A 16933-nucleotide genomic window follows, 5' to 3' on the forward strand; every position below is an offset into this window, starting at 1 on the left:
CATATGCATACAATTATAATAAAATATAAGCTAAAAAGCTGAGCTGGCGGTCTTCCGACGATGGTCTTCTCGGACTCCATGATCAGCATAGCACCCTTGCGGCCGTGTACTCGCAGACGCATGTGTAACTTACTAATCATCGCACACGAGTACTCGCAGACGCATCGTGTGCGATACTCCTAGCCACCGCAAGCAACTAGTTTGCATTTTTCAAAGTTTTTTGTACACACAGAATCGCACACGAACTAACTGTATTAACCGTCTGTGTTGTAAATTCTCATCGCAAACAGTTCATCCGAGTTGGCTGTTTGCCACGTATCACACACATCTTGTTAAGTTGAACCGTTTCTGTTGCGTTCGCTAATCGAAAACAGTTCGTCTGAGTGAACCGTATGCCCTATATCACACACACCTTGATGTGGCTAACCATTTATGTTGCACTCCCTAATAGCAAACGGTTCATCGGAGCGAACTGTATGCCGTATATCGCACACACATTGATATGGCTGTCTGTTTCTGTTGTTCTGCCTCATCGCAAACAGTTCGGACGGGTTAACCGTGTGGCCTGAATCGCATACGCAACTAAAATCTGAACCGTGTTTGATGCATCCTCCATCGCAAACGTTTTGCTCCTTTTTTTGACGGTTTTCATACAACACTCTTTGTGATTACTGCATCACACACAGTTTCTCGAAGGGTCTCTGATCGTAGTATCGCGTTAGCAGCATCCTGCAGTAGTGGAGATAGGTTTTCTGAAATCACTAGTTATGGGGGACGCCATGGGGTTACCACTCTTGGCTTGGCAGAATGGCAAGTGGTGGGACGTTGCACGCAAGGAGCTGCTCCCTTGTACTCCGCGCTTCACAAATGCCGCAAGGAGAGGTGATCGCTTCTGTTTCCCTTATTTTTTTGCTTTTCTGTTTCTGTTTTCTTATTTTACTACTTAAACCTTTTAAATTTAAACCTACCTTTTCCTGCTCCTCCACCTTGTATGGTTCCTCCATCGATCACTTTTTATTTCCCACTATATTTTCATGGGAGGGAGTTTATGGGGTAGAAATGATTGGGGCTGTTATAGCTTTAAACTTGACCAAACATTAACTTAATTTTTATTGGATCGGTTCTTAGGTCGATCTAGTCAAAATAACAAACTGATTGTTCTTGTTAGATTTCGTAAGTTCACTGGTGAGATTTCCATTTTTAGATCTATCTTGCTTGACGTGTCCATTTCCTTAATTATAGTTACTGGCTAAAAACTCTAGATTGGCATTTTCTAGTTTAGTAATCCTGATTCTAGCGGATCCTTCGTACGCTATCCTGGCATGGCGATTAAGTCGGAGGGGAAATAGGAGACAAATTTAATCAGGTTCATGCCCATGAGACTGATTCATGATTTAACTAGAGATTGGGACCTTTATTACAACTTTCATCTTCCGAAGGACACCACAGAGATAAACACGCATTCTCTGCACTTAAATGAAGTATGGAATTTTCTGTTGCTCACTTCAGTTCAGATAATGAAAACTGGCAGGGCATCGCCGAACTTCTTCTCCGGCATAACTTTTCTACCTCTTTGAGTGTAGTATCTCGTTCCTTAGTAAGTCGTCATGCTTGGACTTAAGCTCATTATACTGCTCTTTGGATTCCGAGAGCTAATGTTGAAGATTCAAACTATGCTCATTGGCTCTCTAAAGTTCCTCACTATGACCCTTCTTGCACTCCAAGAGTTGATGTCGAACATGCTCATTATGCTTATTAGCTTTCTGTAGCTCATCAGCGACCTCATCTTGTCATGCTTTAACTTGTTGCAACTCTTGTTGTACTATCTTGGAAAGATGTTCCTTAGTTTCTTCCTGTCGTTGGACCTTGTTTGCCTCTGATACCTTGGCCTGCAAAAATCACATCCTTTCATTCATATTTATCGGTGATTGATGGCTTGATTAATATGGTTTCATTTAACATCAATAGTACCTAGTCTAGATAAGTTGGAAGGAGGTTTAATCTAGAGAGTGCATGCATATCCAAAAGGCTATTGTGCAACCCTTCGGTCTAGATAAGATAGCTTTTTCAAAAATAAATGCTTATCACGATAATTCTTTAGGACATCATGATATGAACTTACCACTCGTTCAGATTCAATCCGCCTCGAGGGCTCATAAGAAACTTCTTTACACAAATCAATGTCCGAATGTCAATCTCTCTGTTAGGATCATTGAGAGCAAATAATTAGTCACTGAGGATATTAGAACTCAATCAGATTGTTTTGAAGGGGTAAAGTTTAACTACTAATTAGAAGGTTTTCATTGCCAGTCAAGGTACAGTTTCTTTGTTCCCTGCTGCACAAGGATTACCAGAGTCACAATAAACCACGCATGCAAGAAATTTATGTGGATAAATTAAACAGAAACAAATAATTATGGAAGCCTTGTTGCATAGAAATAAACTAGACTAACCAAAATGTCTTCTAAATCCTCAGGCCAAACATCACCGCCTTTAGACCTCTCAATGCATGTCACACATCTAGCCCAATGAAAACAAATGTTAGTTCATTATAACTTCAAGAAGGCAAACAGAATACTGGGATGCTACCTCTTAAAGCCATCAATTACAATGGTACTATTTGGATCACACTTCAAACCCTCTATGTATATTGCCATAGCACTTTCATAAATCTGCATCAGGGCTTGAACCTTCGACATGCATAACCCACCGGATAAGTAGGATCCAGCTCAATACATTTTCCCGCATCATCCAGACCTTCAGGCAGAGCTCCGAGAAAGATGTGACCTTGAGGTCTGTTTCTAAAAACCTGGATGGCCAATCATAAAAGTAGCATTATCATCTAAAATATTACAGTAATCAGGGTGCCAGATAAAATGGTGCCCCGGGAGCATACCTTGCAGCTAACGATGTAAAACAAATAAGACAGATCATAGATGATATATGTTATTATGTGACAGAAATTTTAGTAATCAGAGATCCATCGAGCTTGAATGGAGAAACAAATTTAACCAATGTATTAGATAAAGTATGACAACTCATAAAAGAGTTGTGACCGATTAATAACGGATAAAAAAACTGCTCATAAAATTTGCGTTCAGATGTTATACAAGGCATAATCACTGTAAACCAAAATCCTTACTATGGGTTTATTTGGATTCTTTTCAGAGCTTCGGTATTAGTGAGTTGCTTCTTCCAGATATTTTCTGCTGTACAAGAGTTCATTGCCTGCAACATGCATAGCGGTGTACATTCAGATTCCAGCAGCAGCAGTTCTACATCACAATAGCATGTCATACCAAATGGAGGTGGATGTATCATGCTAGAAGAAAGAACAGAGATTGCTAGCAGCCTGTCCACTTGTGGTATTATCTATCGACCGTGTGGTACTTCAAAGCAAACATGCAAGCATGCAAGAAAATCTAGTGCATCCACTGCATGAAACATCTTTTTGCAAAGTTATAAGCTTCACATTTCATAATCGAAGAAGATGGGAAGACCACGAAGTGAAATACACAAATACACTGGTAGATGATCATGACTCATGATCAATCATGATGACATGCAACAGGCAACTAACAAGCAATAGAACATGCCGCCAGATGGTCAAATTGTACTACTAGTTACCTCGGCTATTCAAGCTAATCATTCTAGTAGAATCTGAGAACTACCCAATGTTCAGATAACATATGCAAAAAAAATTCTAAAGTATGCAGATACTGGAAAACGATACGAACCATCTACATTAGAGGATTTCAACTGGTACAAAAGGGTTATCATCAGAAAACTTTGCTCCTCGCTAAAAGGTCCAGCGTCTACCTCCCTCAGGGCCAGTACTCTCATAGACAGCCACCTTACACTCACTGGCACAATTTTCATTACTCGTATTCTCCACAGTGGATAGCATCTGATCCATGGACCTTGAAGTGAACCTAGAATTGGCCATCCGAACGGCTGCATAATTTAGAACACGTGAACTCCTGACGAGGTTGCAATGGAAGGAAAGCTCGTATTGCTCCCCCTCCCTGGAACTCACCAAATGGGATCGCCCTGATGCACAACAACACATTTACTTTGGGAACAGCCTGATCTTCGTAGAACTTGAGGTTGAGCCTGATCAAATTCTGCAGGCTGCAAATTGTTCAACTCAGTGACCATCTCAGCAAGTGATGAATCATTTGGTGACAACAAGCAACAGTAGTAAAATGCAATGCTAGAAAGTACCGTGATACACAGCGACTCAACATCAGGAAAGCTTCTCAGGAAGGTTGGCATCATATATGTTGATGTCTTTGTGAGCTGCAAAACACACGTGCGAACTCAGAATTTCGACAGTTGTGTGAGCATCATGCTTTGCTTGGGCTCGCGTGCATTCGCTGCCTAGAACACACTCAATTCAGGAAAAAAGAGATGACACACTTGGTGCCACATGATTGCCAATTGAGGAATGGAAAGATGGGATCTAAGGAAGTACGTACCCTCCAGTAGATTTGGCATAGATGCTGGTCGGTTGGGCACAGACGTTTCATCGAGCAGATGGCGGGCATGCTGCCATTGGAGCTGGACTGCTGGAGGGGTGGGTATGAGCGGGGAGGGGGTCGTGGACGTCGCTGGCATAGCAGCGAAGAGACGGAGATGAGCAAGCACCCTTTGAGGATACGCGCCGGAGACCTGGTGGTTGAGAGCCCCGACTGCGCTGCGATGACGATGAGCAGGTCGACGAGCTGGACCTCGCGCCAGGGAGGCAGGCGCGGCATCCTCGACGGCCGGGAAGGTGCGCGGAGGGGCCTGATTAATGGACGGAGATGGGAGGGTGGCGCAGATGAGCTGCTCCACTGTAGTTGGTCGCCGGCGGCCGAAGGTGGGTGGTTCTGGTTTGGACTGACAGGGCAACCAGCAGGAGCATCTCCAATAGTAGATGTTATAGATGAAAAAATAATTAACTTTTGCACCTTGATGCTAAAAACCCCTCTCCAACAAATGATGTAAATATAAAAAAAAATTACATCTCCACCTTTCAAAAATGTAAAATACAATACCTTGCGGTGCAAATTTACATCTCCACCTACAGGAGATGTAAAAACGGCGATCGCGGGCCAACCACTGAACTATCATCATTTGGCCTCCGCGCGACCACCGCCCGTCCGCCCGACGGCCGGCCGCCGCCATGGCCGACGCTGATGACCCTGCCGCGCCGCCTGCCCGCCTCTGGTTTGACACACCTCGCCGCAGCCACCGTCAGCGCGACCATGGTCTCCAATTTGGCCTCCACCTCCATGCCGCCGCCCCGGATTTGCCTCACCTCGGTCGGTCGCCGTCGCGCCGGAGCTGCATGCGAAGAAGCAGCGGGCCGGCAAGCCACACGGTGGAGATGGCACGGGGGCGTAACCCGACGGCGAACCAACCTTGGCCGGCCAAAATTTTGAAGTCGGACGCGGCTGCGGCGGGCGATTGGCTATCGACGGCGGCCGTGTGATAGAGGCAAAGGTGTCCCGTCTTTCGATGAGATGGTGGCTATCGTTTTGGAGGAAGTCGACTTTGACGATCCGACTACGAACGTGCGAAGACGTCACGCCTTAGCAATCGCTAAACCAACTCCGAGAGGTTATTGACCACACCGGAGCACGATCAACCTGACCACGAAGGTTTGTTTCCTGCAGGCAAACGAAGAACAAGCAAGAAGTAAGATTGCAATCTGGATATTGCGAATATAAGAGGAAAACTTTATTGATCAAGGTGGGGTTCTGTGACGCCTTTGTCTGGTCGTTGAACACAAACAAAGTACGCGAAGTTGCAGCTATGGCAAACTTTAATCTAAACAAAACCCCCAAAGTCTAAACGATGCCCTAAGGGCTGTATATATGGAGGAAGAGGGGGGAATTTCGTGGCCCTTGGAGGAGGGGTCTGAAGGCAACCCTAACTCTTGTTTCCCCACACATACGGACTCTAAAAACAGCCTATACTTAAGTATTTCGAAAATACATGGGCCTGGCCCAATAATAAGGTGACGCATCACCTAGAATAGCCTCTGGACGAAATTTATGAAGTGGCATCTTGTATATTTCATCCAAGGCTTCATGCACTCCTTATGGTGGCTTCAAAGTCCTAAAATCATCACTTGTAACTCCGTTCTTATTCCCCTTGCGCATGCCATCATCTCCATGCTTGGTCTTGCTCCAGTGTTCATCCCTCTTATCCATGCCAGGCCCTTCATTTGTAAGCAAAACAAATGTATCCAGTTTAGGCAGCATCATATTCTCATGAATATTAGAATCATTACCAAGAAACGAAAGTACCTGGTAATTTAACTGGCGTGCGCGAGCTCTAGTAATTGGTCTAGTATGTATAGCAGCAGGGGCTGTGGGTGTAACAATGGTATTGATGTCCTCATCACTATGGCTTCCTCCTTCGGCCAAAGAGACCCTCCTCCACCTCCGTCGCCTCCCCTATGCCGTTCCTTTTCTTCTCTCCACCTTGAATCGCCGCTACTCTGCCGTCCCCGATTCGCGCCACCACCGCACCGATTCGCCACCCCCGCTGCCCCTTGGACACTCCTCCTCCTCCGCCCCGAAGCCGCTGCCTCAAATCCCCTGCCCCGAATCGCGCCGTGCCGTTGCAGTCCCCATTGCCGCCTCCCCGATTCGGGCCGCTCGCTAGTTTTTACATCTCCATTTTGCATCAGCTATTGGAGTTGCACTTTTCATCTTCGTTTTACATCATCAGTTGGAGTTGGCCCTTTTTTGGAGATGCAAAAATCACTTTTTAGATATGTAAAGTTTTACATCTCTAAATTTGCATCTTCTATTGGAGATGCTCTAAGAGTTACGGCTCGGCCGATTTGGTCCAATTCGGTTCAAACATGTCAGTCGGTTGCCCTAGTAGCAGCCGACGTCTGGGAGCGGTCACATTCGCCGGCCGGCCTCCAGCAGGGCCGGTCCAGAGCTTTTGGGGGCCCGGGCGAAATTAAAACTCGGGGCCCTTAAGTGCAAATGTCATAGCCATAATAATCATTTATATTTGAAATGTAACAATAAACGCTTGGAATCCGGATCACATCGGTTTTGCAAGTATATATTTGATGGCCTATGAAGAAATCTATCACAAAACATCCTTGCAAATGCAAAACATCCTTGAAAATGGAAAGCTATGTTTAGTGTCAGACTATACTATAACTACGAACAAATCTATCAGAAGGCATCTTAAGACAGGTGACTATATTAAATTTGTCCTTGAATTGTCCTAAAATAAATTTGTATCTAAAATACAGAGTAGTTCAAGGACTGACTATTGCTAAGGTCATTATTCTATATAAAAGTATCCAAGAAATTAAGATAGATACTAAATCCATATGAATGATAAGGACAAATATTACTTCATTCTTTAAAAATTAAATCAGTGATACTGCGATACTGCAAAATAATTCTTACCTATTTGAGCAAATTTGCAAACTAGTAAGAGCAAATTACCCCATTGATGCATGCATTGCACGGTTCATCTAAAAACTACTCACCAAGACCATCATCGTGAACATTACATTTCTGCCTTCTATTTTTTTGAGCATCAGTACAGACGCAAGCGCTCATACATGTGTGCATACACTCACCCTTATGAGCACCTTCGAGATACTGAGCCGGCATGTCATCTTGAAATTTACAAAGTCACCGTAGGCGTCTCGTCGTCGACGGGAACGTCTCCTCCCACTGAAAGCGCATCGCCGGAATCCTGAAATAAATCCAGTAATAATGCGAGTACCAGGATTCAAACCCTGGTCGGCTGGGGATACCACTGTCCCTCTAACCATTCAACCACAGGTTGGTTCGCTACATTTCTGCCTTCTATAAAGCTATGGCATACCTAGACGTACTTTAAAAAAAGAAAAATCTATACCACAGAACAACTGTGCGTGTTGCCCAACCACAAGACCAAACATGATTTTGTGATTCCTTAGGGCACAAACTCTTTAAGAAGTAAGTATAGCCACGCTATTTACTGCATATAGAAATTAGAAAAACGTGATTTTTGAAAAAAAATGTGAAGAAAAATTGAAAGTCCGCAGATCTCAAACAAACCAAGAATTGAAAGAATTTTCATGAATTAGAAAAAAATAAATGATTTCAAAAAAGTTCACAAACTTGGAAAAAGTCCATCAATTTTGAAACAAAGTTCATCGATTTTGAAAAAAAAACATCATTTTTCAAAAAGATATATTCAACTTTTAAAAAAGTTCATAAGTTTTGAAAAAAGTTCATCTATTTTCAATAAAATTTCATCGATTTTGAAAAGGTTCATAGATTTCAAAAAGAGTTCATCAATTTTCAAGAAAAGTTCACAAAATTGAAAAAAAGTTAATCAATTTAAAAAAAAAGTTCATCGATTTTGAAAAAAGTTAATCAAAATTGAAAAAAGATCATGGATTTAAAAAAATCATCAGATTTGAAAAAAAATCATTGAATTTGAAAAGGCTCATCGAATTTGAAAAATGAGTTCATCAAAGTTTAAAAAATTTCACAAAATTTGAAAACAATTAATGGATTTTTAAAAAATGTTCGTTGATTTTGAAGGAAAAGTTCGTCGTTTTAGAATCACGCATTTAAGAAAAATAAATAAAATGGAAAAAAGAAACAAAAAAAGAAAATTCAAACTGGAGAAAGAATAAGAAATACGCAAGAAGTAATCATGCAAAAGCTAGCGATGGCCGTAGTGGTAAGCGCGGTGCGCTGTGAAGATGTAGGTCTAAGGTTTGATTCGGGCAGTGCCCCATTTTTCGCACTTTATAAAAAAGAAGAAGCAAAACCCTAAATGGGCCGGCCCATCTCACGGCAGAGGGAGTGCGGTGCAGGCGCCCGTTTGCCAAAATGACCTATAACGGGCACCTGCAGCCCTAAATAGGAAGCGTCGTCACTGCCTGCAGTGCATATGGTTTAAAAAATATTTTGTTAAATTTGTACATTGTGTATCCCTCACATATGGTTTATTAAAAATATTGTCAAATTTGTACATGGATGCTCCAAAAACAAGTATACTGGACTCTAGAATTTTCTAAAGATATGTTTTCATAATCATATAATCTAACCAATATTACAATATTTGTGAAACTATATACTTTAGAGATATCTAACATACATATGCATAAACTACATAAATTACACAAGTATCAAGAAAATAAAAAAACATTACAAAACAGAAATTATATTCAATGCAACACTTACATATTTTTCAACAATATACATTACAATTGTATAATAAATAATTAAATAATATTGTTAATTATGCCAAATAAGGAATGTAAAAATATACTCCTTCCTATCAAGAAAAAAAACCCTTTAACACAATAGTATAGTAAGTATAAAATTTTAATATAAAATATGTATATATCAAAAGGAGCGGGGCCAAATTGGTGACTCGACAAAAAAATTGGAAAATATATACACCCAAATTTGAAATGCGGACGTCGCCAGCACCCTTTCAGGATACGCGCCAGAGACCTGGTGGTTGAGAGCCTCGGCTGCGCTGCGATGATGATGAGCAGGCCGGCGAGCTGGACCCTCGCGCCAGGGAGGCGGGCGCGGCATCCCCGACGGTCGGGAAGGAGCGCGGAGGGGCCTGATTGATGGACGGAGATGGGAGGCACGCGCAGATGAGCTGCTCCACTGCAGCTGGTCGCCGGCGGCAGAAGGTGGGTGGTTCTGGTTTGGGACTGATAGGGGCAACTTAGTAGGAGCATCTCGGATAGATGATATAGATATAAAAGTAATGAAAACTAACAAATTTTACATCTTCAACGTCAAAAACCCCTCTCCAACAGATAATATAAATGCAAATTTTTTGTACTTCTCCTTCTCTCAAAGTTGTAAAATGCAACATCTCGTGGTGCAAATTTGTATCTCCACCTACAGAAGATGTAAAAACGGCGATCGCACGCCAACCGCCCAACTGCTTTCATTTGGCTTCCGCGACCGCCGCCCGCCCGCCCGCCCGACCGTCGGCCACCACCATGGCCGATGCCAATGGCCCCGCCGCGCGCGCCCGCCCATATCTGGTCTGACCCACCTCGCCGCAGCCGCCGTCAGCGTGACCATGGTCGCCAATTTGGCCTCTGTCTCCATGCCGCCGCCCCGGATTTGCCCCACCTCAGCCGGCCGCCGTCGCACCGAAGCTGCCTGCGAAGAAGCAGCGGGCCGCCAAGCCACACATTGGAGATGGCACGGGGGCGCAACCCGGCGGTGAACCATCGATCGGCCAAAATTTTGTAGCCGGACGCGGCTGCGGCGGGCGATTGGCTACCGCCGCCATGCCGTGGCTTCCTCCTCCGGTCAAAGAGGCCCTCCACCACCTCCGCCGCCGCCCCTACGCCGTTCCTCTTCTCTCTGCCTCGAAACGTTGCTGCTCCGCCGCCCCAGATTCACGCTGCCGCCGCTGCTTCACCACCTCGATCCGCGTCGTTGCCGCACCGATTCGCCACCCCCGACGCTCCTCCGCCACCACCCCGAATCGTATTGCGCCACCCCGATTCGGCCACCGCCCACTAGTTTTTACATCTCCATTTTGCATCACCTATTGGAGTTACACTTTTACATCTATGTTTTGCATCATTTGTTAGAGTTGGTCCTTTTTTGAAGATGCAAAAAGCACTTTTGGAGATGTAAATTATTACATCTCCAAATTTGCATCTTCTATTGAAGATGCTCTAAGAGTTACGGCTCGGTCGATTTGGTTTGATTCGGTTCAAACATGTCGGTCGGTTGCCCTAGTAGCAGCCGACATCTGGGAGCGGTCACGTTCGCCGGCCGGCCGTCGGCAGTGTCGGTCCTGAGTTTTTGGGGGGCCGGGGCGAAATTAAAACTCGGGGCCCTTAAGTACAAATGTCATAGCCATAATAATCAATTATATTTGAAATGTAAGAATAAACGCTTGGAATCCGGATCACAACGGTTTTCCAAGTATATATTTGCTGGCCTATGAAGGAACGTATCACAAAACATCCTTGAAAATTCAAAGCTATGTTATGTGTCAGACTATACTATAACTAAGACATCCTTAAGACAGGTGACTATATTAAATTTGTCCATGAATTCTCCTAAAAGAAATGGACGCCGATAACGCGCACACGTGTGGCATACTAAACATCCGCCCACACACCGTGTGTGGTGTGAGCAGGAGGCAGTCCACACGGGCTGTGTGGGTGAACATCAGAATTGCCCACACGTGTGGGCGCAGCTACTTCGTGCCACACGGCCAACAAGTACTACTCATCTCCACCCGCGCGTGTGGCACGAAGCAAAAATGCCCACACGTCCTGGCGCAACTATGTTAGGAACCCGCGGGATGACGATTTAGTTGCCATCCAGGATGGCAGATGTAGTTATCCGGGATGGCAAATGTAGTTGTAAAAGCATGACAACTCTATCTGTTTTGGTTAACTATAGTTGCGATGTCTAATTATGGTAGTTGCCGTGTGTAATCAAAACCATAGCTGCCGTGTGTGATTAACTACTTGCCACATATGGTCAAACAGTAGTTGCCATGTGTGTTTACCTAGTTGCCACGTGTGGTCCAACCATAGTTGTCATGTATAGTTAATCACAGTTGACATGTGTGTTTATCTGTTTGCCACGTACGCGCAACTGCAGTTACCGTCTAGCAATGAATCATAGTTTCCATGTGCGTTTACCTAGTTGCCACGTACGCGTAACTGCAGTTACCATCCAAAAACGTACGAGTGTCGTGTGGGCGAAAAGCAGTTCGTCCACACGCGCGTGGAATAGGTGGTGGCTGTTGGGGAACGCAGTATTTCAAAAAAATTCCTACGATCATGCAAGATCTATCTAGGAGATGCATAGCAACGAGAGGGGAGAGTGTGTCTACGTACCCACGTAGACCGAAAACGGAAGCGTTAAGTAACGCGGTTGATGTAGTCGAACGTCTTCATGATCCAACCGATCAAGTACCGAACGCACGACACCTCCGCAATCTGCACACGTTCAGCTCGGTGACGTCCCTCGTACTCTTGATCCAGATGAGGCCGAGGGTGAGTTTCGTCAGCACGACGGCGTGTTGACGGTGATGATGAAGTTACCGACGCAGGGCTTCGCCTAAGCACTACGACAATAAGACCGAGGTGAAAAACAGTGGAGGGGCACCACACGCGGCTAAAGATCAACTCGTGTGTCTATGGGGTGCCCTCCTCCCCCGTATATAAAGGAGGGGGGAGGAGGAGGGCCGGCCTCAAGGGGCGCGCCCAAGGGGGGATTCCTAATCCTAGTAGGAGTAGGTTTCCCCCCGTTCCTAGTCCAAGTAGGAGAAGAAGGAAGAGGAAGAGGGAGAGAAGGAAAGCCCCCCCAAACCCTAACCCAATTCAGATTGGGCTTGGGGGGCCCGCGCCTCCACCTGGCCGCCGCCTCCTCTCTTCCACTAGGGCCCATCAAGGCCCATTAACCCTCTGGGGGGTCCCAGTAACCCCCCGGTACTCCGGAAAATGTCCAAACCTATCCGAAACCTTTCCGGTGTCCAAACATAACCTTCCAATATATCAATCTTTATGTCTCGACCATTTCGAGACTCCTCTTCATGTCCGTGATCTCATCCGGGACTCCAAAAATTCTTCGGTACATCAAATCACATAACTCATAATACATATCATTATCGAACGTTAAGCGTGCGGACCCTACGGGTTCAAGAACTATGTAGACATGACCGAGACTCATCTCCGGTCAATAACCAATAGCGGAACCTGGATGCTCATATTGGTTCCTACATATTCTACGAAGATCTTTATCGGTTAAACCGCATAACAACATACTTTGTTCCTTTTGTCATCGGTATGTTACTTACCCGAGATTCGATCGTCGGTATCATTATACCTAGTTCAATCTCGTCACCGGTAAGTCTCTTTACTCGTTCCGTAATGCATCATCCCGTGACTAACTCATTAGTCACATTGCTTGCAAGGCTCATAGTGTTGTGCATTACCGAGAGGCCCAGAGATACCTCTCCGATACACGGAGTGACAAATCCTAATCTCGATCTGTGCCAACTCAACAAACACCATCGGAGACAGCTGTAGAGCATCTTTATAATCACCCAGTTATGGTGTGACGTTTGATAGCACACAAGGTGTTCCTCCGGTATTCGGGAGTTGCATAATCTCATAGTCATAGGAACATGCATAAGTCATGAAGAAAGCAATAGCAATAAACTAAATGATCAAAGTGCTAAGCTAACGGATGGGTCTAGTCCATCACATCATTCTCTAATGATGTGATCCCGTTCATCAAATGACAACACATGTCCATGGCTAGGAAACTTAACCATCTTTGATTAACGAGCTAGTCAAGTAGAGGCATACTAGGAACACTCTGTTTGTCTATGTATTCACACATGTACTAAGTTTCCGGTTAATAAAATTCTAGCATGAATAATAAACATTTATCATGCTATAAGGAAATATAAATAACAAATTTATTATTGCCTCTAGGGCATATTTCCTTCAGTCTCCCACTTGCACTAGAGTTAATAATCTAGATTACACAGTAATGATTGTAACACCCATGGAGTCTAGGTGCTGATCATATGTTGCTCGCGAGAGAGGCTTAGTCAACGGGTCTGCAACATTCAGATCCCTATGTATCTTGCAAATATCTATGTCCCCCTCCTTGACTTGATCGCGGATGGAATTGAAGCGTCTCTTGATGTGCTTGGTTCTCTTGTGAAATCTGGATTCCTTTGCCAAGGCAATTGCACCAGTATTGTCACAAAAGATTTTCATTGGACCTGATGCACTAGGTATTACTACTAGATCAGATATGAACTCCTTCATCCAGACTCCTTCATTTGCTGCTTCCGAAGCAGCTATGTATTCCGCTTCACACGTAGATTGCGCCACGACGCTCTGCCTAGAACTGCACCAACTGACAGCTCCACCATTCAATAAAAATATGTATCCGGTTTGTGACTTAGAGTCATCCGGATCAGTGTCAAAGCTTGCATCGACGTAACCGTTTACGACGAGCTCTTTGTCACCTCCATAAATGAGAAACACATCCTTAGTCCTTTTCAGGTATTTCAGAATGTTCTTGACCGCTGTCCAGTGATCCACTCCTGGATTACTTTGGTACCTCCCTGCTAAACTAATAGCAAGGCACACATTAGGTCTGGTACACAGCATTGCATATATGATAGAACCTATGGCTGAGGCATAGGGAATGACTTTCATTTTCTCTCTATCTTCTGCAGTGGTCGGGCATTGAGTCTGACTCAACTTCACACCTTGTAACACAGGCAAGAACTCTTTCTTTGCTTGATCCATTTTGAATTTCTTCAAAACTTTATCAAGGTATGTGCTTTGTGAAAGTCCAATTAAGCGTCTTGATCTATCTCTATAGATCTTGATGCCCAATATATAAGCAGCTTCACCGAGGTCTTTCATTGAAAAATTCTTATTCAAGTATCCTTTTATGCTATCCAGAAATTATATATCATTTCCAATCAACAATATGTCATCCACATATAATATTAGAAATGCTACAGAGCTCCCACTCACTTTCTTGTAAATAGAGGCTGATATGTCTCTAACGTATCTATAATTTTTGATTGCTCCATGCTATTATATTATCTATTTTGGATGTTAATGGGCTTTATTTTACACTTTTATATCATTTTTGGGACTAACCTACTAATCGGAGGCCCAGCCCAAATTGCTTTTTTTGCCTATTTTAGGGTTTCGAAGAAAAGGAGTATCAAACGGAGTCCAAACGGAATGAAACCTTCGGGAACGCGATTTTCTCAACAAACGTGATCCAGGAGACTTGGAGTGGCCGTCAAGAAATAAGGGAGGAAGGCACGAGGTAGGGGGGCGCGCCTACCCCCCTGGGCGCGCCCTGCACCCTCGTGGGCCCTCCGTTGCTCCACCGACGTACTTCTTCCTCCTATATGTATCCACGTACCCCCCAAACATCCAGGAGCACCACGAAAACCTAATTCCACCACCGCAACCTTCTGTACTCGAGAGATCCCATCTCGGGGCCTTTTCCGGAGCTCCGCCGGAGGGGGCATTGAGCACGGAGGGCCTCTACATCAACTCCATGGCCTCTCCGGTGATGTGTGAGTAGTTTACTTTAAACCTACGGGTCCATAGTTATTAGCTAGATGGCTTCTTCTCTCTCTTTGGATCTCAATACAAAGTTCTCCTCGATCTTCTTGGAGATCTATTCGATGTAATCTTCTTTTGCGGTGTGTTTGTCGAGATCCGATGAATTGTGGGTTTATGATCCAGATTATCTATGAACAATATTTGATTCTCCTCTGAATTCTTTTATGTATGATTGGTTTATCTTTGCAAGTCTCTTCGAATTATCAGTTTGGTTTGGCCTACTAGATTGATCTTTCTTGCCATGGGAGAAGTGCTTAACTTTGGGTTCAATCTTGCGGTGTATATATCATGTCATCTTCCTTAAAGCATTACTCTGTTCCCATCGAGGATAAAAAGATGGGGTTTATATCATATTGCATGAGTTTATCCCTCTACATCATGTCATCTTCCTTAAAGCATTACTCTGTTCTTATGAACTTAATACTCTAGATGCATGCTGGATAGCGGTCGATGTGTGGAGTAATAGTAGTAGATGCAGAATCGTTTCGGTCTACTTGTCTCGGACGTGATGCCTATATACATGATCATACCTAGATATTCTCATAACTATGCTCAATTCTATCAATTGCTCGTCAGTAATTTGTTTACCCACCGTAATACTTATGCTCTTGAGAGAAGCCACTAGTGAAACCTATGGCCCCCGGGTCTATCTTCTATGATATTAATCTTCCAATACTTAGTTATTTCCTTTACCGTTTATTTTACTTTGCATCTTTATTTCTCTTTATCATAAAAATACCAAAATAATTATCTTATCGTATCTATCAGATCTCACTCTCGTAAGTGACTGAGAAGGACTTGACAACCCCTTTATCGCGTTGGTTGTGAGGTTCTTATTTGTTTGTGTAGGTGCGTGGGACTTGAGCGTGATCTCCTACTGGATTGATACCTTGGTTCTCAAAAACTGAGGGAAATACTTACGCTACTTTGCTGCATCACCCTTTCCTCTTCAAGGGAAAACCAACGCAATGCTCAAGAGGTAGCAAGAAGGATTTCTGGCGCCGTTGCCGGGGAGATTCGCGCCAAGCCAAGTCAAGTCAAGACATACCAAGTACCCATCACAAACTCTTATCCCTCGCATTACATTATTTGCCATTTGCCTCTCGCTTTCCTCTCCCCCACTTCACCCTTGCCGTTTTATTCGCCCTCTCTCTTCGTCCTCCTTCTCTTTCCCTATTTGCCTCTTTTGCCCGTTTCTTGTTTGCTTGTGTGTTGGATTGCTTGCTTGTCACGATGACTGTACCTAGATTTGGTGACCTTCACCTCAAAAGGTTAGAAGAGAACGAAAGCAATATCAGGAGTTTTATGGTTTTACAATTTGAGCATAATAATTTCTTTAGGAACAAGCTTAAGGAACAAAAAAAGCTTTATGGGTTATATGAATAAAGAGCTCGATGATATGGCTAAAGAATTTTATGGTTTGAAATCTCAGATTGCTCATCTCAAAAAATTAATTGTTGAAGTCTCGGATAAGCTGGCCACCTTAGTTAATAAGATGGCCGCTAAGCCGAAAAATTTCCATGAAAATAAAGATGAAGATCTAAAAGTTATTGATGTGTCTCCTATTAAATCTTTGTTTCGCAATATGAATCTCAATAATGATGGGGCTGAAGATGAGCCACCTTTGCCTAGAAGGCGTTCCAAAAATTCGGAGTCTTTAGATCTTGATGCTAAAATTGTTAAAAGTGGGATTGAAGAGGTCAAAACTTTAAATATCAATAAACCCACTATTTTGGATTTCAAGGAATTTAGTTATGATAATTGCTCTTTGATAGATTGTATTTC

General features: G+C 43.8%; 1 protein-coding gene across 3 annotated transcripts; it reads right to left on the reverse strand.

The window, feature by feature from the left end:
- Nucleotides 1–929: 929 nt before the first annotated feature.
- Nucleotides 930–4874, reverse strand: LOC109787060 (uncharacterized). 3 transcript variants are annotated; one of them, XR_012189329.1, is made up of 9 exons: nt 4479–4874; nt 4225–4299; nt 4037–4131; nt 3738–3954; nt 3143–3228; nt 2590–2809; nt 2454–2520; nt 2123–2200; nt 930–1889 (listed from the first exon to the last, which is right to left on the reverse strand). XR_012189329.1 is itself a non-coding variant. In XM_045230749.2 (4 exons), exons 1-4 carry the CDS (start codon nt 4755–4757, stop codon nt 3933–3935), a joined length of 471 nt encoding a protein of 156 aa, XP_045086684.1. In that variant the 5' UTR covers nt 4758–4874; the 3' UTR covers nt 3718–3932. The 3 variants fall into 3 exon arrangements, 1 of the variants encoding a protein (XP_045086684.1); XR_002238472.3 differs by having other exon boundaries at nt 3738–4131; XM_045230749.2 differs by lacking the exons at nt 930–1889; nt 2123–2200; nt 2454–2520; nt 2590–2809; nt 3143–3228 and having other exon boundaries at nt 3718–3954.
- Nucleotides 4875–16933: the final 12059 nt, after the last annotated feature.

This window comes from Aegilops tauschii, chromosome 7, assembly GCF_002575655.3.
Source record: "Aegilops tauschii subsp. strangulata cultivar AL8/78 chromosome 7, Aet v6.0, whole genome shotgun sequence".
Taxonomy (NCBI): domain Eukaryota; kingdom Viridiplantae; phylum Streptophyta; class Magnoliopsida; order Poales; family Poaceae; genus Aegilops; species Aegilops tauschii.

Excerpts from the sequence above, each read along its gene's own strand:
- LOC109787060 (XM_045230749.2), bottom strand. The coding sequence starts at position 4,757 with ATGCCGCGCCTGCCTCCCTGGCGCGAGGTCCAGCTCGTCGACCTGCTC. Across the intron at positions 4,132-4,224 it reads TTGAGTCGCTGTGTATCACG|CCTGCAGAATTTGATCAGGC; the intron begins GTACTTTCTAGC and ends AACAATTTGCAG. Across the intron at positions 3,955-4,036 it reads CATCAGGGCGATCCCATTTG|CCGTTCGGATGGCCAATTCT; the intron begins GTGAGTTCCAGG and ends TAAATTATGCAG.